The sequence below is a fragment of the Cotesia glomerata genome, linkage group LG8, assembly GCF_020080835.1.
Source record: "Cotesia glomerata isolate CgM1 linkage group LG8, MPM_Cglom_v2.3, whole genome shotgun sequence".
NCBI classification, from domain to species: domain Eukaryota; kingdom Metazoa; phylum Arthropoda; class Insecta; order Hymenoptera; family Braconidae; genus Cotesia; species Cotesia glomerata.
The window spans coordinates 964385-991175 of NC_058165.1; the positions used below are offsets into that span (position 1 = coordinate 964385).

General features: G+C 28.3%; 1 protein-coding gene across 3 annotated transcripts in view; it reads right to left on the reverse strand.

Annotated features, from left to right (window-relative positions):
- Positions 1-26791, reverse strand: part of LOC123270441 (teneurin-m) — a 223831-nt gene that overhangs the window by 107894 nt on the left and 89146 nt on the right. For all 3 annotated transcript variants that reach the window (XM_044736476.1, XM_044736471.1, XM_044736470.1), the window contains exon 3: positions 19035-19092. In XM_044736476.1, coding sequence (XP_044592411.1) covers positions 19035-19050 — 16 coding nt within the window. In that variant the 5' untranslated portion in view covers positions 19051-19092. The remainder of the gene's footprint in view (positions 1-19034; positions 19093-26791) is intronic.

Genomic DNA, 26791 nt, shown 5'->3' on the forward strand with positions numbered 1-26791 from the left:
AGTACCCACATCAATTTTTCATATATTTTATATATTTATATTTATTATACATATATATATATATATATATATATATATATTTATATATATTATATATATGTATAAATGAAAAATATATCAAAAATGCATGTGCACTGAGAAAACAATTCATTTAAATGAAATGAGGCTCGTTAACTATAAATAAATCTCTTATTTAAATATCACCAGAAATATTTATTTGATACAAATAAATTTATTTATTTGAGACAAAGTTGTAGTATATTTGAATGAAATCCAGATTTGTTTATAGTTAACAAATATTTCTTTGGTGCTAACAATCGTATATTTCAACCAAATCAGATTTGTTAACTATAAATAAATGGTATGTTTGAATATACTCAAAGCAATGATTTTTAGTTTTAGGTTATAAAGTTGTAAAAGTGGACATATCGAACGTTTGGGGTAAAATGGGCACTTCTTTTGGAATTATTACTTATACTGAAATTAACAATGACAATAAAGTTAGCCGACATCTAAAAATTTTTAGAATATTTTTTATTGAAAAAAATTTGACAAAAAAATTTTTTTTTTAATTTCATTTGTAAAAAATTCGAAAAACTGTAAGTGTGCAATTAAAAAAAAATATTATTTAGTTCTAATTTAACACATTAAGCAAAATAAAAAAATAAAAAATGTCGACTAACTTTATTATTATAAATTAACAGACATCTGTAAATTTTTTCGACTTTTATAACAATGAAATTATTATGAAAAAATTTTAATTAAAAAATTTCACATGTTAAAATTAATAAAAATTATAAGTGTAAATTTTTTAGAAGCATTTTTTTATTGTAATTCATTTGTTATTGAAATTTTTAAAATTGACAGCTGACGGCTAACTTCAGTATCATAGTAATCATAGTATTTTTATTAGTATTATAAGTAATAGATATATTTTTATACGAAAATAAACTAATATTGTTATAAAATATACAAATTTTATATTCAATAACACATTTGAAAATTTTCTGTAAAAAAATTATTACTAAACGACACGGATTTTAGGTTAAGAAATTTTTTTGTCGTTCCAATAACTGCATGAAATATAAAAAAAAAATTTAGTGAAAAAAAAAAAATAGTAATTCACAACCGGAAAAAATAAAATTTCTTTAAGATCAATAGGTAAATTAATATTATAATAAAATAAATATAAAAGAAATAGTGGTTGGTCACAAAAAAGTCAAATGTAAACAATACTCTTACATTCAAAAATAGTGACTCCAAGCGTAATTTACTTGAAACGAGATTTGTTAATAGTTAACAAATCTTTATTTGAATGAAATAAATGAGTCGATTCAATTAAATAAACCAAAACGAAGTAGTATTTGATTCAAAGTAATATATATTTAAATAAAAGAAATTTGTTAACATTAAATAAACATTTTTGATTCATTTCAAATAAATCTGTGCATTTGAGTCAAACAAACCGTTTTCTCAGTGTAGGTATTCAAATGAAAGCTCTTGATGAGTGTAGCATTAGGATGAGCTTATATTTTTAAAAATATCATTTATTAAGAAATCACCTTGTATTTTGTCAACTATTGACATTTTTAATAATATAAGCTCATCCTGATATTATACTTATTAAGAGCTTTCATTTGAGTACCCATATCAATTTTTTATATATTTTATATATTTATATATATTATATATATGTATATATAATATATATAAAAAATTGATGTGGGTACTCAAATGAAAGCTCTTGATGAGTGTAACATCAAGATGAGCTTATATTTTTAAAAATCTCAATAATTAAGAAATTACCTTGTATCTTGTCAACTATTGACATTTTTTAAAATATAAGCTCATCTTGAATTTACACTCATCGAGACCTTTCATTCGAATACCCACACAAATTTTCATATATATTTATATATATATATATATAAAATATATGAAAAATTGATGTGGCTACTCAAATGAAAGCTCTTGATGAGTGTAACATTAAGATGACCTTATATTTTTAAAAATCTCAATAGTTAAAAAATGACTTTGTATCTTGTGAATCATTGACATTTTCAAAGATCTAAGCTCATCCTGATGTTACATTCATCGAGACCTCTCATTTGAGTACCCACATCAATGTTTCATATATTTCATATATTTATATATATTATATATATAAATATATGAAAAATATGTCAAAAATGCATGTGGGTACTCAAATGAAAGCTCTTGATGAATCTAACATCGGGATGAGCTTATATCTTTAAAATATATGTTATATATATATATATATATATATGTATATATGAAAAATTGATGTGGGTACTTAAATGAAAGCTCTTGATGGGTGTAACATCAAGATGAGCTTATATCTTTAAAAATGTCAATAGTTATGCAAGTACAGTGCAATTTAGCAAAAGCTATTTAATAAAGCGAAATTTTATTATTTATTATTATTATTACAATAATTAATGAAATTTAGGTAGAGTGGGTATTTAGTATTTTATGAGGGTTAAATGAAAACCCCTTTGCAATTAAGTCGAAAGGGCGAAGGTTTTCTTGAGTTGAGTCGGTCTCGCCCTAAAATCCGGTCTTTGTTTCTAGCTTTCGGAGCGTGTGAAAATCCTGCGGGTTGTGCATATCACGCTGCTGTTCTACCGTAAGTACCAAAGGTTTAAGGAGCGAAGAACAGAGAAGAGCGAACGAAGAGAGCGAGAGGGCGCTCGGGTGTATAAAGTAGAGCTGGTGAGTATTACCGTGTATAGTGTATAGCCTGTATAGTGTACAGTGGATAGTGGGTGGAGGCGGAGAGGAGCCGAGTCGAGCCCAAAGTAAAGGCTGAGTGGAGTTGAGTGTCGTGGAAAAACAGAGAAAGAAATAAAGAGGAGGAACAAGGGTTCTACTGTCGTTAAAAATGGATGGAGATACCGAGGAATTTAACAGACAAACGTCCTTTCCCAACGTACTCAACGACTTAGATCGACTTGACGCTCCCCTAATTTTTAATCCCAATACTTTTATTATTTATTTACCGCTTTTACTTTTATTTTATTGTTTTAGATTTAAGTTTAGATTTTTTTAAATAAAAATAAATACGGAGATCCAAGTAGTCTTCTAATGTAAAAAATGTCTATAAAAAATAGTCACTTGATCGCTAGGCGATCAAAATTTAATTTATATTATAATTAATAATTAATAATTATTAGTAATAATTAATAATTATTAGTAATAATTAATAATTATTAATAAAAATTAATAATTATTTCTAATAATTAATAATTATTCGTAATAATTAATAATTATTAATAATAATTCATAGTTATTAATAATTATTAATAATAATTCATAATTATTAATAATAATTCATAATTATTAATAATAATTCACAATTATTAATAATAATTAGTAATGATTGATAATTATTAGTAATAATTATTATCTCTAATAATAATTATCTCTAATAATTCATAGTTATTAATAATAATTCATAATTATTAATAAAAATTAATAATTATTAATAATAATTCTTAATTATTGTTAATAATTATTAATAACAATCGATAATTATTAATAATTATCGATAATTATTATTAATTATGTGATTAAATACCCCGGAATACTATTTTTTAATTTTTTTATTAATTATTAAGATACGTAGATTGAATTTACAAATTTTCAGGAAGTTTTAAAAATTTCACTACTTCGCGTGGATCTCCTTAAATACTCAGACTTTAAAATTCTAACTATGAGAGCCGTGGCCACCTAGTGGAATTTTTTCAAACTAACTTTTTGACCCATTTTATTTTTAATTATTAAGGAGATCCAAGAACCCTTCTAGTGTAAAGAATGTCTATAAAAAAAGAATACGTAGAAATACTTTTGTTATCTTAAAATTAATTTTTAAATTAATTAATAACATTTTTTGAGGAAATTGTCCGATAAATTTACTCATTAAATAATTATTAACATTTAATTGACTAATAAAACAATATAGCACTCTGAATTACCGGTATACACTTGACAACACAAAAAGAGTGTCCCTAACCTTAAAATTTATTTATGTTTACGGTCTAACAAAAATGACTAAGATGTTCTAGCATTTAATAAACCTTGGTTACTTATGTGCATGGGTAACTAAGCAAGCGGTGTTGCCAAGTCTAATACAAGACTTTAAACAACGCAAGTTCCCAGTGATTTTTCATAAAAAATATAAAATACCTCCGTAATACCTTCGGAAAGCTACTTTTTTAATTGTTTTAATCTTTAGCTTATAATTTTTTCAATCAAATTCAATGAAAAAAAAAATTTTTTAAAGTCGTTAATTGCATTTAATTCTTAACCAAATACACGGCTGGTGGAATCTCCATTTTACATGTAAAAGTTACAATTTTCAAACCTAATTATTTGGTTAAATATCCCGGAATACTGTTTTTTAATATTTTAATAATTATTAGGCTACGTAGATAGAATTTACAAATTTTCAGGAAGTTTTGAAAATTTGACTACTTCGCGTGGATCTCCTTAAATAATCCCAAGAATGTTAGTGACTTTAAGCGCCGATGAATAATGTCACCGTAAATTACTCTTACGCTCTTGAAATAATAATTATATTATTATTATTTACTATCATATAATTATTTACAGAATCGTAAACCTAGAAACAGTGGAACAAAAGTCTCGGAAAATAAACTTGTTTATCTATAAAACGAATAGAAATAGTAAGAGGAAGAGAACGAATGCGGTTAACCGAAAGCTTATTCAGCAATACAAGACCCTTTATTTATCCAGGATGACACGTGACCACATTTTCGCGACTACACTTAACCGCCAGCACACTGTGCCTTGTTGTTGTTGTTGCTGTTGCTGTTGTTGTTGTTCGCAGCTGCGAAAAGGCTCCAGGCATATCATACATTTGTGACCCTGAATTTCCCCCCGGCATGTCGTGTTTGTTTTCCCCGCAATCATATATCCCCAAACACTGCCAGCTATTAATGCCCATAATTCTTAATGAAATAACTCTAGAGATTAAATGTGTCATTAGTTAATTAAAAAAAAAAAAAAAAAACTTGTCCAGGATTCGAACCCACGATTTCATATTTAATAATAAAAAAATCAAAATGACGATATCTCAAAAACTACTGGGCTGATTTTGATCAACCAAAGATATTTTAACTCCTTATAACTTCCTCTAGGGCGTGTTATCACTCTTTTATAGATGGCGCTCAGGTCAAATTAAAATTTAAATTGGCGGTATCTCGGAAACTACTGGACCGATTTTGTCCAACCAAAGTTTATTTATCTTCTTGTAACTTCCTCTAGGCCTTGTTATCACTCTTAAAAGAAAATCTTTTAGGTTGACAAATGGTTTGGAAAAATTTTTAAAAATATTTTCAGGTTAAATCTAGTTACTAGAAATTCTTAGGAGTAATTTGAGCCCAACCAGTGCTCGATAGCTCAATTAGAACCCGAGATATATCACGACAAGTACCCAAAATCCTCGAAATCTTTAATTTTTAAGTTCCAACAAAATTCCTGATGATTTTTTCGAATTTTGGGATTTAAATTATTAAAATTGAACTTCAGAAGCTTCAGTAAATTAAGAATTTTGAATAAAAAAAAAAAAAAAAAAAAAAAAAACTTGTCTAGGATTCGAACCTACGATTTCATATTTAATAATAAAAAAATCAAAATGACGATATCTCAAAAACTACTGGGCCGATTTTGACCAACCAAAGATATTTTAACTCCTTATAACTTCCTCTAGGGCGTGTTATCATTTTTTGTAGATGGCGCTCAGGTCAACTCAAAATTTAAAATGTCCATATCTCAGAACCTACTGGACCGATTTTAACCAACCAAAGCTATTTTTGTTCCTTTTAATAGCATCTAGGTCATAGGATAGCTTCCAAGGTAAGACACTATAATTGCAAGGGTGGAATTAAGAATTTTAGGCGTTTCTCGTAGTCTCGGCCACAAACAACGGTTATTGCACGGGTGTTAAGCATTTTGGCGAGGAAGTTTGTCAGTGAAATACTCTAGCGCTACACCAGGAGCGATTACTTGGTCTAAGCTTGCCACTAACGGGCTTAGTACCACCTGTAATTATTATTCTCGGGCTTATCAAGGTGCATTCGGTCATTAACGGGCAAGAGGTTAGTGCCCACTAATCGGGAAATGAGTCAATATCTAGTAGGGCGTTGTGAAAAGGGGTAAATTGTAACTCCGAAGGGGTGAATTGAAATTTTTCGAGGACATAAACTATTCCCGAGTCACATCCTGTCCATAAATTCCGAGGTAGGGCTGACAGCTAAGCGGCACGCACTGCGATGACGTTCCGGGCTCTTTGTGTGTTCCAGACGAGGACTTTTGGAGCAAGACCCGAGACCCGAATAGACCCGAGACCGACAGTAGCTGCACGACAAGTTAATGGTCATTAGCGTGGCGCAACTGTTTTAAATCTTCGCTGACGTTGGCTCTGAGAAACTTGAGGTGATTTAGGGTCGAGTAATATCCATCAAAGATATCCAACCAGGCTAGTCGTTATCACTTTACTGCTTCCCTCTTTCGTTTCCTTCTTTAACCCTTTTTATTTATCGACCTTTATTTTCCGTTTGATATCTAGATTTTTTTCTATTTTACTATCGTAATCTATATTATTAAAAGATACATAATAAAGAAATGACCTTGTATCTTATTGACTATTGACATTTTTAAAGATATAAGCTTATCCTGATGTTACACTCATCAAGACCTTTCATTTGAGTACCCACATCAATTTTTCTTATATTTGATATATTTATATATATTATATATGTATATATGAAAAATATATCAAAAAAGCAAGTGGGTACTCAAATGAAAGCGTGTGATGAATCTAACATCGGGATGAGCTTATATATTTAAAAATCTCAATAATTAAGAAATGACATAGTATCTTGTCAACTATTGACATTTTTAAAGATATAAGCTCATCCTGACATTACACTCATAGAGACCTTTCATTTAAGTACCCACATCAATTTTTCATACATTTATATATATTATATATATGTATATATGAAAAATATATCAAAAATACAAGTGGGTACTCAAATGAAAGCTCTTTATGAGTCTAACATCAGGGTGAGCTTATATCTTTATAAATATCAATATTAATTAAGAAATGACTCTGTAACTTGTGAAATATTGACATTTTTAAAGATATAATAAGCTCATTCTGACGTTACATTCATCGAGATCTTTCATTTGAATACCCACATCAATTTTTCATATATTTCATATATTTATATATATTATAAATATGTATATATAAAAAATATATGAAAAATTGATGTGGGTACTTAAATGAAAGGTCTTGATGAGTGTAACATCATAATGAGCTTATATCTTTAAAAACGTCAATATTAAACCAAGTTCAGTGCAATTTACCAAAAGTCATTATTTAATAAAGCAAAATTTTATTTATTCATCCTAATACACTTAATAGATATTCTTTATATTATCCTCGAAAGCAAATATAAAAAGTTTTCTTTCTCCATTAAATTTTCATCACCCGAAACTTTGAATATTAAAGCATCGCAGTAGATGTCTACACCTTGGAATTTAAATGCGGTGATAAAATCCAAATAAAACGCATTCTCGGTGATAAATTTTTCTAAAATTTTCTGGGGATGAAGGTTATATAGTTAAAGGTAGTGGAGACGATGAGTGAACTCGGTAATCGCGTTGAAAGTTTCGACCGTTTGGTAGATTACACGTTATGAGGCGAAAGTTTCCCGACTAGTCTAGTCTCTAGTCTGTAGTCTGTAGTCTGGTAGTTTCTGAGAGTAGTCCTCGTAATTTGTAACAACGGTGTCCTGTGTCCCTCCCTAGTTTGGTAATAGTATGCTAATCTGATGATCACCGTGATCTGGGTAGGTAATTGACCGAGTGACCACTAATTTTCCACTTGAATTTCTAAAAAAATTGAAAACAATTTTGCAAAAGTGTCAAGGGGACATCAAACATGCAAGCCCATAACCATAGCTATAGCTATGGATGAGGTCAAGTGCTGAGTAAACGTTTAACTCACCTACCAATGGTAGTATCATCCTGGACAATCGACTGTCGACAATAGCTAGAGCTGGAATCTGCAAACACCCGGAACCGGGTGTTTGCTTTGGTCTCCAGAATTTGTTTAAACAATTTCCGATTTTACGATCCTGACGATCCGCGAATTAATCCGCGGTTAGTCTTGCCGGTAGTACCCGCTGGGTAATAACACTAGATCTGGTTAACGAGCTCCTAAATAAAACCCGGTTATTTCCTTTTATTTATGCGTAAGGACCAACGGGGGAGGCAATTAACGCCAACGGTACTCATGTTCGCTAACAACCTGCCCCATTAATGTCTAGACGGGTTTTTTTACGGCATTAAAAATATTTAAGAAAATTGAGGAGATAAACAAGCTAGAAGAAGAAGAAGAAGAAGAAGAAGGAGGAAGAGGAGGAGAAGAATAATCGATAAGTAGTTGGAAGAAATACCATGTAAATATTTTTCAGAATATTTACGATATATTTTAAAGATATAACACACTCATCAAGAGCTTTCATTTGAGAACCAACTTGCATTTTTGATATATTTTTCATATTTATATATATATATAAATATATCAAATATATGAAAAATTGATGTGGGTACTCAAATAAAAGCTCTTAATAAATGTAATCTCGGGATGAGCTTATATCTTTAAAAATGTCAATATTTTACAAAATACAAGGTAATTTCTTAATTATTGAAGTTTTTAATGATATAAGCTCATTCTGATGTTATATTCATCAAGAGCTTTCATTTGAATACCTACATGCATTTTTGATATATTTTTCACATATACATATATATATAATATATATAAATATATAAGATATATGAAAAATTGATGTTGGTATTCAAATGAAAGGTCTTGATAAGTATAATGTTGGGGTGAGCTTATATTTTTAAAATTGTCAATAATTTACAAGATACAAGGTAATTTCTTAATTATTGAGATTTATAAAAATATAAGCTCATCCCGAGGTTATAGTCTTCAAGAGCTTTCATTTGAATACCTAAATGCATTTATCATACATTTTTCATATATACATATATATAATATATATAAATATATAAAATATATGAAATATTGATGTGGGTATTCAAATGAAAGGTCTTGATGAGTATAATGTCAGAATGAGTTTATATTTTTAAAAATTTCAATATTTAACAAGATACAAAACAAGGTAATTTCTTAATTATTGAGATTTATAAAAATATAAGCTCATCCCGATGTTATAGTCTTCAAGAGCTTTCATTTGAATATCTACATGCATTTTTGATATATTTTTCATATATACATATATATAATATATATAAATATATGAATAATTGATGTGGGTAGTCTAATGAAAGGTCTTGATAAGTGTAATCTCGGGATGAGCTTATATCTTTAAAAATGTCAATATTTCTCAAGATACAAGGTCATTTTTTAATTATGTATCTAGAAAAGGAATTTTAAAAAAATGTACAAACTTAACAAAATTATTTATTTTTGTTGCAGAAAAGTAATTATTTAAAAATCAGACGATAAATAATCGTAATAGATAATTAATGACTAATGACTAATGACTAATGACTAATGAGCTTGTATCTGAGAATAATAAATAAATAAAAATGGGTGATTAATGATGAGTAGGTTGAAGCTTTGTTCGTGGATATTGTAGATGAAAAATGACCTGTTGGCAATTATGACAGCGTCCTTTATTCTCGGTGGTGTATATATATATTGCCGAATATATATTCCGGGACTTTTCGGGATTGGGAGAGAAAAAGGTTGAGAAGAAGCTCGATACCAACATTAACAATTGACGTTTTTATTTAAACTCTGATCAAAGGGTTTTTAATTACATTGTTGCGCCTTCCGCTGCCCAATTTCGTTATTTTTATTAAAAAATACAACGACGCCGGAATGCGAGTCGACAAAGTTGCTTTGATGTGGATTCGAACCCAGTACCGGCACGGGAGCGTAACAAGAGAAGTAATTGACCGGTGCCGTACCACTCTTTCTATTTCTTTTTCGTTTTATTCTTCGTCCCGAGGGAAACCTTCAAGAGCTATATAACCTTTAGATTATTTAGATATCAATCTAATTGACGGGTCCTTTATTTTGTAATAATTTAATAATTTTGTTGGGAGAAAAATATATTTTTTAATAATTATAAATATTTATTAAAATTAAATAAGTCACTTTTTTATATTAAATAGATATTTTTAATGTTAACAAAGCTTTTTTAAATAGAAATAAATATTTGTTACTTTTAAAGAATATTTCTCAGTTAAGAAATATTAATTATAAAATCAGCCGGTAGATGGCTACTAGCCTATGTACCTCTATTATATCTGAAGAAATAATTTTTTTTTCGTATAAAAAATTCACTACTTTTGGACTTAATTCTCATATAATTGTTATATCAATTAATTTTTCCTCCAGCCAGTGATCCACAGGATATTCAATTTTATTTCGACCTATTTATAAAACCATTAAAAATTTATTTAATATCAAATGGTTTGTATGTTATTTCTCAAGATAGTTTATAATTAAAAATTGTTTTTAATTACAAATTAAATTATTTAGAGTGTTAATGTGTGTTTATAATAAAATAATTAATTTTAAATGGTGATTTTAATTACTGGCATTATTTAGCTGTATAAATAAAATGATATATTTGGAAAAAGTTGGATTGTATCTTTAAATATGTCGATCTATAAATTTATTAAATTTCAATAAATATATCTTCAATCTCAATATATATTTATTACAATTAAAAATATTTATTACATATTAAAAAATGATTTATTAAATAACAAGAAATTTTAATAGAAATAAATATTTGTTACTATTAAAGAATATTTCTTGGTTAAGAAATATTAATTATAAAATCAGCCGGTAGATGGCTACTAGCCTATGTACCTTTATTATATCTGAAGAAATAATTTTTTTTTTCGTATAAAAAATTCACTACTTTTGGACTTAATTCTCATATAATTGTTATATCAATTAATTTTTCCTCCAGCCAGTGATCCACAGGATATTCAATTTTATTTTGACCTATTTATAAAACCATTAAAGATTAATTTAATATCAAATGGTTTGTATGTTATTTCTCAAGATAGTTTACAATTAAAAATTGTTTTTAATTACAAATTAAATTATTTAGAGTGTTAATGTGTGTTTATAATAAAATAATTAATTTTAAATGGTGATTTTAATTACTGGCATTATTTAGCTGTATAAATAAAATGATATATTTGGAAAAAGTTGGATTGTATCTTTAAATATGTCGATCTATAAATTTATTAAATTTCAATAAATATATCTTCAATCTCAATATATATTTATTACAATTAAAAATATTTATTACATATTAAAAAATGATTTATTAAATAACAAGAAATTTTAATAGAAATAAATATTTGTTACTATTAAAGAATATTTCTTGGTTAAGAAATATTAATTATAAAATCAGCCGGTAGATGGCTACTAGCCTATGTACCTCTAATATATCTGGAGAAATAATTTTTTTTCGTATAAAAAATTCACTGCTTTTGGACAATTCTCATATAATTCTTATATCAATTAATTTTTCCTCCAGCCAGTGATCCACAGGATATTCAATTTTATTTTGACCTATTTATAAAACTATTAAAAATTAATTTAATATCAAATGGTTTGTATGTTATTTCTCAAGATAGTTTGTAATTAAAAATTGTTTTTAATTACAAATTAAATTATTTAGAGTGTTAATGTGTGTTTATAATAAAATAATTAATTTTAAATGGTGATTTTAATTACTGACATTATTTAGCTGTATAAATAAAATGATATATTTGGAAAAAGTTGGATTGTATCTTTAAATATGTCGATCTATAAATTTATTAAATTTCAATAAATATATCTTCAATCTTAATATAAATTTATTAACAATTAAAAATACTTATTAAATACTAAAAAAATTTCCTTACTATTGTCTCTTAGTCCGTGATTTTAGACCAATTGTTGAGGATATTATTTTTATTTTTTTTTTCAACCTAATTCCCAATTTTCACTATAAATTTCCCTGAGAAAGTCATAAAAAAAGATGACCCATTTGATTAAAGCCGGAAAGTGAAATGTATATAGCCTGTAGGCGGGTAAAGTTATACGAAAGAAAGTAAAGGTTGTACCAGCTCGCAGATACGCCTGGAATAAAGTAATTTAATTTGGAAAAGAGGTGCAAAGAGTACATAATATCTGGGATTAAAAAGCAATATACGAGGGGAGTAGCTTCGGATAATAGTAAAGGAAAGACAACTCGAGTCGTATCGAGGATAGGGCCACTGATGAAACCGAAAGTAATAGGCCAGACAGAGAATAGGTTGATGGGGATGGAGGATGGAGGATCGAGACAAGGCCTGGAATATCTTCGGGGCGAGGAAACGGAGAAACCTATTAGCGAGGGGATAAGAAACTATTCCTATAAACTTTCCGACTCTTCCGGTTTATTCATTTTATTAATTTCGGATCTTATCGAATTAGCTTTTTTCGGAAAAAGGGTTCTATTCCTCTAGTAAATTTTGGCGAGTTCCCGTCCAGCGGTTTCCAGATTGATGCTTCGTCTCCTCTCGGGTGTTGCCGGGATTGATTTGTAAGTTCCCGAGGTAAAATCGCTGGTGTGTCGAACTACCCTTGCTCGGGAAAAATAATCGAAACCGGGACGAGCGAGGCGTGAAATAGGTTAGGGCGAACTGAGAGCCGGGTAATTATTAGTGTCGATTTGTTGCCGAGATTCCGATCCGATGGGGGCTTCGAGTCAGCCCCGGGCGGCTTTTTTTTATTTTATAGCTTAGAAATTTTTATTCAAAGCTCATATAAATCATCTCGATAAATAATAAAATAAAACAAAGTTGGAGAATTATAAAATAATAATCTTATATTTTACAATAAAATTTATTAAAATAAAATACAAAATAAAGAAAACTCAGCTATGATTTAGTAGCGCTGTAATAGAAAGATTTTTTTTAGTATTTAAGATTTCTTTGTATTTAAAAAATTATTTTTTAACGAACAATATTTAGTAAATGTTTCTTAATAGTTAAGAATTTTTTAAATATTATTTCTTACTATTTAATAAATTATTTTTTGATCAAACAAAAATAGTAATTTTTATTTTATTTTTTAGTGTATAAATATAATAGTAAGTTTTGTAAAACCTAAAAATTTGTCATTGAAACAATTTTTCACACTGAAATTAATTTATTACAAGCAAACTATATTAAAATATTAAAGGTTATCCTTTTTATTTATTGTAAAAAATGTTAACTAGTTTAGAATTTTAAATTTAAGACCTTGACCCATTTTAGAGACTATTTTTTTTAATAACACATTAATTATCAAATAATTGAATTTTTACAATAATAGTTTCATTAAAATTTTTCCGACAGATTAACTGCAGTATAGTTAAAAGAGTGTTTTTTATTTTTTAAGACAAGCAAAATTAATAAAAAATTAATTAAATTACAAATTATATCAAACAAAAACAGTAATTTTTCTTGAAAATCTCAATAAGTTATTACAGTGTAAATAACTTTTTTAGATAACTGCAGTTTTACTTTTTACTCTTTTATTAATTAAAAATGGCTGGTATTAAAGCAACGCTTGTGGTGATTTTAATAAACACATATATCTAATATAATTATATTAAATCCAAATAAAATTAAATTTTTAACAAAACTCTAATTTATTTCTCAGCAATAAAATTTATTTACCTAAAATAGAATTGTTAATTATACACTGATAGAAGGATTTAGTACAGAGTACTAAACTGATTTAGTAATAAAATTTGTATTCATTTATTTGGGAGAAACAAATATTTTGTACCCATCAATATTATTTGTTACAGTTTAATAAATGATTTCTTTATATGAACAAAGCCTTATTACATGGAAATAAATATTTAGTTCCACGAAATAATATTTAGTAACAGGTACTAAATGTTTCTTTGGCAAGTATTGTCGGTAGATGGCTATGCTTTAATTCCAATGTTTATGTGATACATAACCTATTCACTAACTTAAATTATTTTATTCAGCTCAATTTTGGGAGATTTATTAAACCTTTAAAAACAAACATACTCTCAATAAATATCTTCTATTTATGTTTTTTCTCAGTGGAGTTTAGTTTACATTTTTTAATTTGTCTATTATTGATGTGTTAAAAACTTGTTTAATTTTAAATTTTATAAATCTCTCAAAGGAAAAAATATAATTTAATGAGATTCTTTTCTTTATAATACCTTATATTTTTACTTAAAATTATTTATTTTAAGTTAAAAAGTTAGGTTACACGCTAAAATTACACTGATAGAAGGATTTGTTTATAGTTAAAAAGATTTGTTAATATTTAACAAATCATTTATTTGAAGCCATTTGTTAGTCCTTAACAAATATTTCTTAGTATTTAAAAAGATTTATTAATATTTAATAAATGAATATCAGATTTATTAAATACAAACAAATCATTTTAAATACTAAGAAATATTTATTTAATATTAAAAAATGGTCTCTAATAAATGATTTGTTAGCTATTAACAAATATTATTTAATACAAATAAATCCTTCTATCAGTGTAGTTAAAAAATTAATTTCTTTGATACCAATAAACGATTTATTGAGTACCAATAAATCATTTGTTAAATACTACTAAATATTAATTTGGTGGAACTAAATGGGCTTTAATAAATGATTTAGTACCTATTACTAAATATTTGGTAATGAAAGGTTTGTTACTAAATCATTTAGTATCTGTTACTAAATCTTATTAAATAGAGCTAAATGCTTCTATCAGTGTACGGAGTACTAAACTGATTTAGTAATAAAATTTTTATTCATTTATTTGGGAGAAACAAATACTTTGTACCCATCAATATTATTTGTTACAGTTTAATAAATTATTTTTTTATTCTAAATAAATTATATTAATATAAAAATAAATATTTGTTTCCACCAAATAATATTTAGTAGTAGTTACTAAATATTTGTTTGGTAAGTATTGTCGGTAGATGGCAATGCTTTAATTCCAATGTCATATATCCTCAGATTCGGTAGAATCTGGCGCCAAGTTCCGTTCAAATCCGTTGTAAACGGAGCGCCAGACTACCGACTGTGTTTACTGTAAGCAGAACGGTATTTCGAGGTTGCAAAATTTTATTTAATTATATGGTTCTCCTTTTTCCAAAATGATATATTATAAAATTAATTTATACTTTATTTTACTGATATTAATTAATTATAATCAATTATACCACTTAATTCACTTAAAATTATTAAATTTTATCAGCACAAACTATAGTAAGCCCAGAAATTTCGATCCTGACTTTTTTTCGATGGGGAATATCAGCGCCACAGACTAGATAAAATAAAAATGTGTAGCAATCCTTCCTATAGACACGCAACTACAGTAAAAAAAAGTGATTCATAGCTTGCATCTATGGCCGCCAGGGTGCACTAGAATTACATCTACATAAACTGTAGCTTCAAGGGGATAGTTTGCAGTAAAAAATGCAGTCAACACGAGATTTAAGTTGTTATCAATTGTAAATTTTCATTATAATTACAAAAAATACTAAAATCCGAACAAAAACAGTTTCACTGTAAAAAAGTCGCGCCAAGTCCACGTTCATAAGACTATTAGGAAAAAATTTTTTTTTCTTTACAAAAGATACAAAATAAAAAATTAAAAATCCGAGTAACCGATATTATTATTTATAATTTTCGGAAATTAAAAAAAATTTTATTGTAAATTTAAAAATTAAAAAAAAAATTTTAGAACGTACTTGGTGTGCGTCATTGTGTATTTCAATTTTTTTAAAGTCCTAGTAAATAGATTTTACGAATTTCATTAAAAGTAAAATATTTTGTAACCGCGCACACTAAATACGTTCTAAAATTTTTTTTTTAATTTTTAAATTTACAATAAAATTTTTTTTAATTTCCGAAAATCATAAACAATCATATCGGTTACTCGGATTTTTTAATTTTTTTATTTTGTATCTTTTTGTAAAGAAAAAAAAAAATTTTTTTTCCTAATAGTCTTATGAACGTGGACTTGGCGCGACTTTTTTACAGTGAAACTGTTTTTGTTCGGATAACCTATTAACTGACTGAGATTATTTTATTGAGCTCGAATTTTGGGAGATTTATCTTCCCTTTGAAAAGACACATCCTCCCAAATGGCTTATAAGTAATTTCTCAGTGGAGTTTAGTTTAAATTAGTTCAATTAGTCTATTATTGATATGTTAAAAAGTTGTTTAATTTAAAATTTTATAAATGTCTGAAATAAAAAATAATTATTTAATGAGACTATTTTCTTTATAATACCTTATATTTTAACTTGAAATTATTTATTTTAATTATTTTGATTTATTTTTAGTAACAAAAGTTAGGTTATACGGTAAAATTAGTTAAATAATTAATTTGTTTAATAGCAATAAACGATTTATTGCGAAGCAATAAATCATTTGTTGCTACTAAATATTTATTTTGTGGCAATGGGCTTTGATAAATTATTTAGTAACTATTACTAAATATTTGGTAATTAAAGGTTTGTTACTAAATCTTATTAAAAAGAACTAAATCCTCCTATCAGTGTATATAAAAAATATTTATTAATATATAGTGTTTCGAAAAATCTATAAAAAACTTAAAAAAGTATCTCACTCGGCGACTACTCACGCAGAAATAACTCCCAAAGGCATTCTCAGTAATTTCAATAGAAGCTGATCAATAAAAACTATACATAAAAATATTTAAGTGCACGTTAGCCTGGTTCTATTCCAGCATGTGTATACCTACCAGCTAGCACAATCCGTAATATATTTTGAGATTTTGTTCCATCATAAAACTCTTTGATCATCGACGTCGCCGGATAAAGCGAAATATTGCGCTATCAAGAGCTGAGAAATAATGCGATACTAAAACTTTTCATAAGGATGGATTTATTGTTCGCGAGCACTTTCTGTCTTCCTTCAACTTCCCTCCCCCTTCTAAATTTCATAAATAATTTACACAACTCATCAAGCGGCAATTAAACTTAATAAAGGTCAATTTTTCCAATAATTACCGAACTAACGAGACAGATTTTGGAATTATCACCGAGCATGACCTTTCTGTAGGTGACCCTTTTTAAAAGGTCTCACGATTTATATATTTAAAATAAAAACAAGCTTGTCGGCGTCGGCGTCGGCGTCAGTGGTGATCCATTAATTTTATTTCTAAGATAATTAACGCCCCGTCAGCGGAATAAAAGCCTGGATGTATCTCTCGTGTGAAAGAGGAGCGGGGAGAGGGGAGAAGAGGGGTGGTGCGAGAAAAAGGAGCAAAAGTGGGACCTTGTCACCCGTCACCTGATAAATCGTCCCGAGGTATTCACGACGGCCCGAGTCTTTTCGTTATTATTATTTTTCGAGGCATAACAAATGACAAGCTCCATTCATCCCCACCATTCACCTATTTATATATATATTTATATAATGTTTGAATAAAAAGGACAATTATACTGCAACATCCTTGCACTTGATGAGTTAGCACAATCAGAGGATCGATTAGTGACGTCCTGTTGTGTTTCCACAGTTCGGTGCTTACCGTTACAGATAATCGATCTATTACTATCAGCCGCAGCACCTCCCCCCACCCTTGACTCCTACAACATGGATATGTATATATTATGACGTGATTGGTATTGACAATCGCAAGTGTCCGTGACGTTGACATTTACATTATTTATTCATTCGTCACAAGGTTTCAACGGTTGTAATACTTTGATTAGTTCAACGCCTGCTTTATCATTATTCTCATTAAATCGTTAACAATTACCTAATAGATTACGATATTTTAGTTGTTTTTTAGAGTTTTAAACATCTAATATTGACGCTTTTAGCGTTTGTTGCTATGTAACTGTAGAAACGCCCCTTAGAAACTTTAGAAACGCCCCTTAGCAATTTTAGTAACGCCCCCAAAATTACCCTAGCAACAATCATCTAGATATATGATGCTACCTTTTAATTTAAGATATTTTGGTTATTTTTTGGTGTTTTTAATACCTGATAGCAACGCCCCTGGTTTTAGTTGCTTAGTAACTATGGTAACGCCCCTTAGAAACATAAGTTACGCCCCTTAGCAACCTTAGTAACGTCCCTTAAGTTACCCTAGCAACAATAATCCACATAAACCACTCCACTATTTAATTAAAGATATTTCAGTTAATATTTAGAGTTTTAAAAACACCATAGCAATGCTTATATAGTTTGGTTGCTAAGTAAATTTAGGAACGCCTCTTAGAAACATTAGTCACGCCCCGTAGCAACCTTAATAACGCCCCATGAGTTATCCTGTGTTTTTAAACACACCATAGCAACGATTATAGAGTTTTGTTGATAAATAACTTTAGTAACGACCCTTAGCAACGTTAGTAACGCTCCTTAGAAACCTTAGCTACGCCCCCTAAGTTACTCTAGCAACAATAATCTACATATATCATTTCTTCTTTTAATTAAAAATTTTTCGGATATTTTTTAGAATTTTAAACACACTATAGCAATGCTTATAGAGTTTGGTTGCTAAGTAAATTTAGAAACGCCCCTTAGAAATGTTAGTAACGCCCTTTAGCAACCTTAGCCACGCCCCTTGACATCCTAGCAACAGAAATCCACATATACCACTCCCGCTTTCAATTTAATTTAAAAAAGCCCTACTAGAATAATTCAATGAAGAGATAAAGAGCTTACGCGTGTGAATAGCAGAGTAATCAGAAGCGTGAATGAATAGTGATAGTACCCAAAGGATTTATCCTAAGCAAATTGGCAACCTAACTTGTTTTGCGGTATTTGATTGGTTGCAAACTTTACCAGAGGATTGTACATCTATCTATTGCTATTGGATTTATCATATAGCTATATATTATTACATTATTATAACAAGTTGAAAATGATTCGCTCACCTTGAGTGTAATTCATGTCCGGCACTCCTCCCAGGAGTTTCTAGTCCTCGTGCCACATCTGGAACAAAAAAAATAAACGTTTCAACATCACAAATTAGTTTAATTAGAGGAACTCGATAGTCATGAAAGTTATTGACCGCAATTGCATTTTGCTGGACAGTCAAATAGTTTCCTAGTGAATAGTTTAACCAACTAATTTACTCCTACAAAAATTTTCTCTTACCACCAATTGACTGTCTTTTTTTTTTTAAATTACTTTTGAGAAATAAATAATAATCTATATTATTAAAAAATTAAAAAAATTAAAAAATGACCTTGTATCTCGTGAACTATTAACATTTTTAAAGATATAAGCTCATCTCGATGTTGTACTTATCAAGACCTTTCATTTGAGTACCCACATCAATTTTTCATATATTTTATATATTTATATATATTATATATATATATATATATATATATATATATATATATATATATATATATATATATATATATATATATATATATATATATATGTATACATGAAAAATATATCAAAAATACAAGTGAGTGCTCAAATGAAAGCTCTTGAAGAGTGTAACATCAGGATGAGCTTATTATATCTTTAAAAATCTTAATAATTAAGAAATGACCTTGTATATTGTCAACTATTGACATTTTTAAAGATATTAGCTCATCTCGATGTTACACTCATCAAGACCTTTCATTTGAGTACCAACATCAATTTTTTATAGATTTTATATATTTATATATATATATATATATATATATATATATATATATATATATATATATATATATATATGTATATATATAAAAAATATGAAAAATACATGTGGGGACTCAAATGAAAGCTCTTGAAGAGTGTAACATCAGGATGAGCTTATTATATCTTTAAAAATTTTAATAATTAAGAAATGACCTTGTATATTGTCAACTATTGACATTTTTAAAGATATTAGCTCATCTCAATGTTACACTCATCAAGACCTTTCATTTGAGTACCAACATCAATTTTTTATAGATTTTATATATTTATATATATATTATATGTATGTATTTATGAAAAATATATTAAAAATGCATGTGGGTACTCAAATGAAAGCTCTTGATGAGTGTAACATCGGGATGAGCTTATATTTTAAAAATATATGATATATATATGTATATATATATAAAATATATGAAAAATACATGTGGGTACTCAAATGAAAGCTCTTGAAGAGTGTAACATCAAGATGAGCTTATATCTTTAAAAAAATCAATATTTAAGAATATACAGAGCAATTTAACAAAAGTCATTATTTAATAAAACAAAATTTTATTTATTTATAGTTTACTACGGCAAGATTGCTAGTAATTTTTATAAAAAAATTTAGCAACAATTAATTCAAAAAAAATATAAGACTCTTGTACTAAAATGTTGATGTAATCGTTATTATAGGATCTTTAGTCTTCCTCTCGAGGATATCATGAGGAAAATATCGATGTGTAAGGCACAGAGTGGATGCAGAATATTGAGTTTACATTATCTGCCTGGGGTGTCGTTAAAATTACGATATTACGATATTGGTGCAGTATCGATACCGGTGGCGCCCAAGAACATGTTTAGCATAAAAAAATTCAGCAAACATCCTCCCACTCCACCCCCTCTTGCTTGCTACTTATGCCCAGAATTTAAATACCCCTTCGACAATTCAAATTTTAAAATTCGCTCAATAAATTCGTTAATTAACAGAACTATGAATATTTAGTATTTTCATAAAAATTCCATTTTTATCCCCCCCCCCCCACCTTCTCCCCCTCCTACCTTTATCCTTTCGCTCGGACCATTGGAATCTTTAATAACCACCGGAATAAGAATAAGAATAAAATATGAAGAATTCGTATCGATTTTTCTACTATAAGGGTGCTTTGTGAATTGATTATCTGGCTAGAGTCCAACCGCCATGATCTGTTGAGATAAAAATTCCGTATGCAGGCCTTTGTGCCTTCAATAAACCCATATTGACCATTACACCTCTTCCTAACAGTCATCACATTTTTCTTGGCAATATCATGATAATAATAAAGGTGATAACTTGTTAAATATTTATTTTAGTGAAAAATTATAAAGAACTAAAAGTGTAGTTTAAAAAATTTCTTTGTATTCAATAAATTATTTCTTAATATATAATAAGTATTTTTAATTGTTAATAAATATATATTAAGATTGAATATATATTCATTGAAATTTAATAAATTTATAGATCGACATATTTAAAGATACAATCCAATTTTTTCCGAATATATCATTTTATTTATACAGCTAAATAATGTCAATAATTAAAATCACCATATAAAATTAATTATTTTATTATAAACACACATTAACATTTAAAATAATTTAATTTGTAATTAAAAACAATTTTTAATTATAAACTATCTTGAGAAATAACATACAAACCATTTGATATTAAATTAATTTTTAATCGTTTTATAAATAGGTCAAAATAAAATTGAATATCCTGTGGACCACTGGCTAGAGGTAATATTAATTGATATAAGAATTATATGAGAATTGTCCAAAAGCAGTGAATTTTTTATACGAAAAAAAATTATTTCCTCAGATATAATAGAGGTACATAGGCTAGTAGCCATCTACCGGCTGAATTTATAATTATTATTTCTTAACCAAAAAATATTCTTTAATAGTAACAAATATTTATTTATATCAAAATTTCTTGTTATTTAATAAATTATTTCTTAATATGTAATAAGTATTTTTAATTGTTAATAAATTTATATTAAGATTGAAGATATATTTATTGAAATTTAATAAATTTCTAGATCGACATATTTAAAGGTACAATCCAACTTTTTCCAAATATATCATTTTATTTATACAGCTAAATAATGTCAATAATTAAAATCACCGTATGAAATTAATTATTCTATTATAAACACACATCAACATTCTAAATAATTTAATTTGTAATTAAAAACAATTTTTAATTATAAACTATCTTGAGAAATAACATACAAACCATTTGATATTAAATTAATTTTTAATGGTTTTATAAATAGGTCAAAATAAAATTGAATAATATCCTGTGGATCACTGGCTGGAGGTAAAATTTAATTGATATAAGAATTATATGAGAATTGTCCAAAAGCAGTGAATTTTTTATACGAAAAAAAATTATTTCTCCAGATATAATAGAGGTACATAGGCTAGTAGCCATCTACCGGCTGATTTTATAATTAATATTTCTTAACTAAGAAATATTCTTTAGTAACAAATATTAATCCTATAATAAAATTAAGATGAAATATATGAAAATATATGTGTTGGAAACTATTCGTAACGTGATTGGCTGAAAGTAATTATAATATACATAAATCCTATAATCCTATAATCCCATAATAAAATTGAGATGAAATGTATGTGAAAGCAATTTATTCGTGTTGTGATTGGTCGAAAATAAATACTCTCATTCTGATTGGTTGAAAGTGAATATAATATACATAAACGACACATAAATATATCATGACAACAAATATGAGGCGCGCGCTTGCGCGCGCAAATTACATACTAGTTTCTATTGAAAATGGCTTTGTAAGTATTAAAAATATTTATTTAATATAACCTAACTTATTTAATTTGAATAATTCTTTTTAATTATTAAAAAATATGAAATTCAAAAAGTGTTATGATCCCTAAAAAATACAGCCGATCTTTAAAGTACTATACTCAGTCAACGATACAGGATAAAACTTGGAAGAAAATATCGGAGAGTGTTATTGTAACAGTTCTACCGAGTCTTATGGCGGTGGGTGTTGGGTGAATTATAGGGTATATTTTTCTTATAAAGTGTATGCTCTTCAGATCCTTTTACGCGTTAGCTTTTTTTCTCATTACTCCTCGGGACCTTTCCTTTAGCTACTTGTACCTTGGACGGTTCGATGCCAATGGTCGTCATAAAAACCAACACTCCCTTTTCCTCCTCTTCGTCCTCCTTCCTGGCCGTCTCTAGTACGTGGCTTTTGCTAAGATTGAATATCCGACGTGGCGCGAATTATTTCATCTAGTGAATTAAATATCACCCTCATTTTATTTTTCCTCATGGCTTGAAACCTGGAAGGAGAAGAGATGAGACTTAAACTCTAAATGAGTTGGTATGATTTAATTATTAGACGATTAGACGGTTAATAAATCGAGGTGAGCATTAACAGTTGCAGAAGTAGGAATCCGCGAAATAATAAGGGTGGAATTAAAGTACCTGTAATATCGAGGATGTAATTCACCGGAGCATCTGCGGAGGAGATCCAGGCGTCAAGCGTCTCTCCACATGCTCAATTATCCGGTGTGTGCTTGGGAATGATAGATGAGGACGCTACGGGTGGTGAATCAACCGCTTCAGACTTTAGGTCTAAAGGGTGAATAATTGCAAGGGAAAATTTAGATCCTGGAAAATTGGTAGGAACTTTAAATTTCAGTAGTAACTGATCCCAAGGAGTAAATTTTATGATTGATTAAGCCCACTGATGATTAAATGGTGAAAATTTCAATGATAGCACGGTTTATTAGGTATAATTGATCCCAGGAGTCAATTATTATGATTAATTGATCCCAATGATTAAATTTCAGTAGTAATTGATCCCAAGGAGCCATTTTTATGATTGATTGAGCCCACTGATGATTAAATGGTGAAAATTTCAATGATAGGACGGTTTATTAGGTATAATTGATCCCAGGAGTCAATTATTATGATTAATTGATCCCAAGGAGTAAATTTTAGGATTAACTGATCCCAATGAGTAAATTTGAGGATTAACTGATCCGAAGGAGTCAATTTTATATTTTATTGAGCCCACTGACAATCAAATGTTAGGAATTTCAATGATAAGACATTTTATTAAAGAGAAATGATTCCAGGAGGAAATTATAATGATTATCTAATCCAATTTTATAATTAATTGATCCCAAAGAGTCAATTTTAAAATTGATTGAGCTCATTGACAATAAAATATTAGGAATATTTATGATATGACGTTTTTTCATGAAAAAAATGATCCCAGGAGTTAACTATTATGATTAACTGATCCCAAGGAGTCAATTTTATTATTCATTGAGCCCACTTGGAATTCAATATTAGAAATTTTGATAGTAGGACGTTATTTTGCAGAGAATTGATCCCAGAAGTCAATTCTTATGATTAACTGATTTCAAGGAGTCAATTTTATGATTTATTGAGTCCACTGACGATCAAATGTTAGGAACTCTGACAATAGGACGTTATTTGGTAAATAATTGATCCCAGGAGTCAAAAGTCATCGTTTACCGATCCCAGGAGTCAATTATTATAATTAATTGATCCGAAAGAGTCTATTTTATAATTTATTGAGCCCACTAACGATAAAATGTTTGGAATTTCTATGATAAAACATTTTTTAGTGGAGAACTGATCCCCGGAGTCAATTATTATGATTAATTGATCCCAAATATTTAATTTTATAATTGATTGAGCCCATTGACAACTAAATATTGCGAATTTTAGTAATAGGACTTCATTTTTGTAAAGAACTGATTCCAAGAGTCAATTATTATGATTAATTGATCCCAAAGATTCAATTTTATAATTGACTGAGCCCATGGACAATAAAATATTAGGAATTTTCACGACGGGACATTATTTTATGAAGAAATGATCCCAGAAGTCAATTATTATGATTAACTGATCCCAAAGAGTCTATTAAATAGATAATTGACTGAGCCCACATAGCTAAAAACTTATTCTCCATAAATTTAAGGTAAATTTAAGGTACTAGCCACTGGTAAGTCAATTTCTGACTAGTGAGCCCATGATTGATCCCTTCGCAAGCGACTAGATCAACAATTGATCCCAAATCACTGATTTACACCACACTATCAACACCCAACTAAAAAATGATTGATCTACGGTCTAATGCAGTCATAGAATAATTAGTAAATTCTTTCGGACTCGTACACGGAATTGTCACTAAAAAAAACGAACAAGCCTCAAGAGTAAAAGAAGCCTAGAGGGAGTGATAATTAAAGCGTTCGTTAGCGTATGAAGTAAAATTAACGAGCCGTTAAGCTCATCGGTAGAATCAGGCGGGAAAGTTTGAGGACTGAGACGCAGTTAAACTGGGTAATAGTTAACGTTCGCCGACAAATTTGCATTCTTGACCGCAAACAGCGTCGACGTACGGAAACAAGAGTCACTAGTGGTTCAAGTGTAAAGGTGTGAGGGTGTGTGTGAGGATCACCCCAATGAGTAGAAACAAGGAGACTAAACTGACGCCGATGAGCTGCTAATTTGGTCTCGTTAGCGCCGAGAGATAACTTGCTATGACGTTCATCTTGTTATAAACACAAAATCTATTAATTACACGGCTAGGCAGGAGTACAGAGCGGGAACTTTTACACTCGAGTTAATTCCGAATTATCAAAGTCAAATAGTCTACGAAATGTCCCGTGTTTGTTCGGCTCCCCTGGGTGAGTTTACAAGCACCGGAAAATAACTCCAAATAGAGAAAAGAGGACGTGCATAACCTCAACCAATAATTTATGCGCCGATGAAAAGCTTTCTCGGGACGTTAAATATAAATATTGCAGATACTTGACGCGCCTTTTTTTTTATCCGTATTGGATTTGTTCATTCTTTCTCGGGTTTTCCCTCTGTTGAAATATTTTTTTTTTGTCATTTTTTACTCTAAAGTGCATACATATGCATTTACATCGGAAGCTTCTGCCTCGTCACTGAAAGCTTGACGTATTGTTCGAGTAAGACGGGAAATCTTGAATCGTATCTGTATTCTTTCCTAACGTCGCTGCGACATTTCCATTATCCGCAGTTGGATTTTCACATTCGAGGACAGGTGCACCTCACGGAAAATTTTTATTATTATTATAATAAATGGTGGGATCAAAATTTAAACTATTTTTATTTTTAATAATTAAAAAGATTAAAATTAAATAAGTCACTTTCTATTAAATAAGGATTTTTTATGCTAACAAAGCCTTTTTTAATAGAAATAAATATTTGTTACTATTAAAGAATATTTCTTAGTTAAGAAATATTAATTAGAAAATCAGCCGGTAGATGGCTACTAGCCTATGTACCTCTATTATATCTGGGGAAATATTTTTCTTTCGTATAAAAAATTCACTACTTTTGGACTTGATTCTCATGTAATTCTTATATCAATTATTACCTCTAGCCAGTGATCCACAGGATATTCAATTTTATTTTGACCTATTTATAAAACCATTGAAAATTTATTTAATATCAAATCGTTGTACAAGTCTTAACCTATTATTTTTGTGAATGTAAAACTTTGTACTCTGATAGAGTAATCAATACAAGATCTAGACAGTTAACATTACCAAAAATTAATAGAACAATAAGTACTAAAAGTGCAATTTATATTGCAATTAAATACTTCAATTTACTTCCTAGTAATCTGAAAGAGCTAAATTATAATAAATGGTTAAGAAAGCATATTGTGAGGTGGATAAGATCAATAATACTTTAATTCATGATAAATTGTATTTATGTAAAAATTTTGTAAAATTATTCTTAATATACTCTGTACACTACTTACTTAGTTAATTTAATATTATGTATTAATTTTTATGAATGTATTATATTTTTCTGGTGTCTATGCACAGGTGCTTGTTGCACCTATATAGAATGTTTTACCAGAAGTAAATAAAAATAAAAATAAAAAAATAAAATAAATGGTTT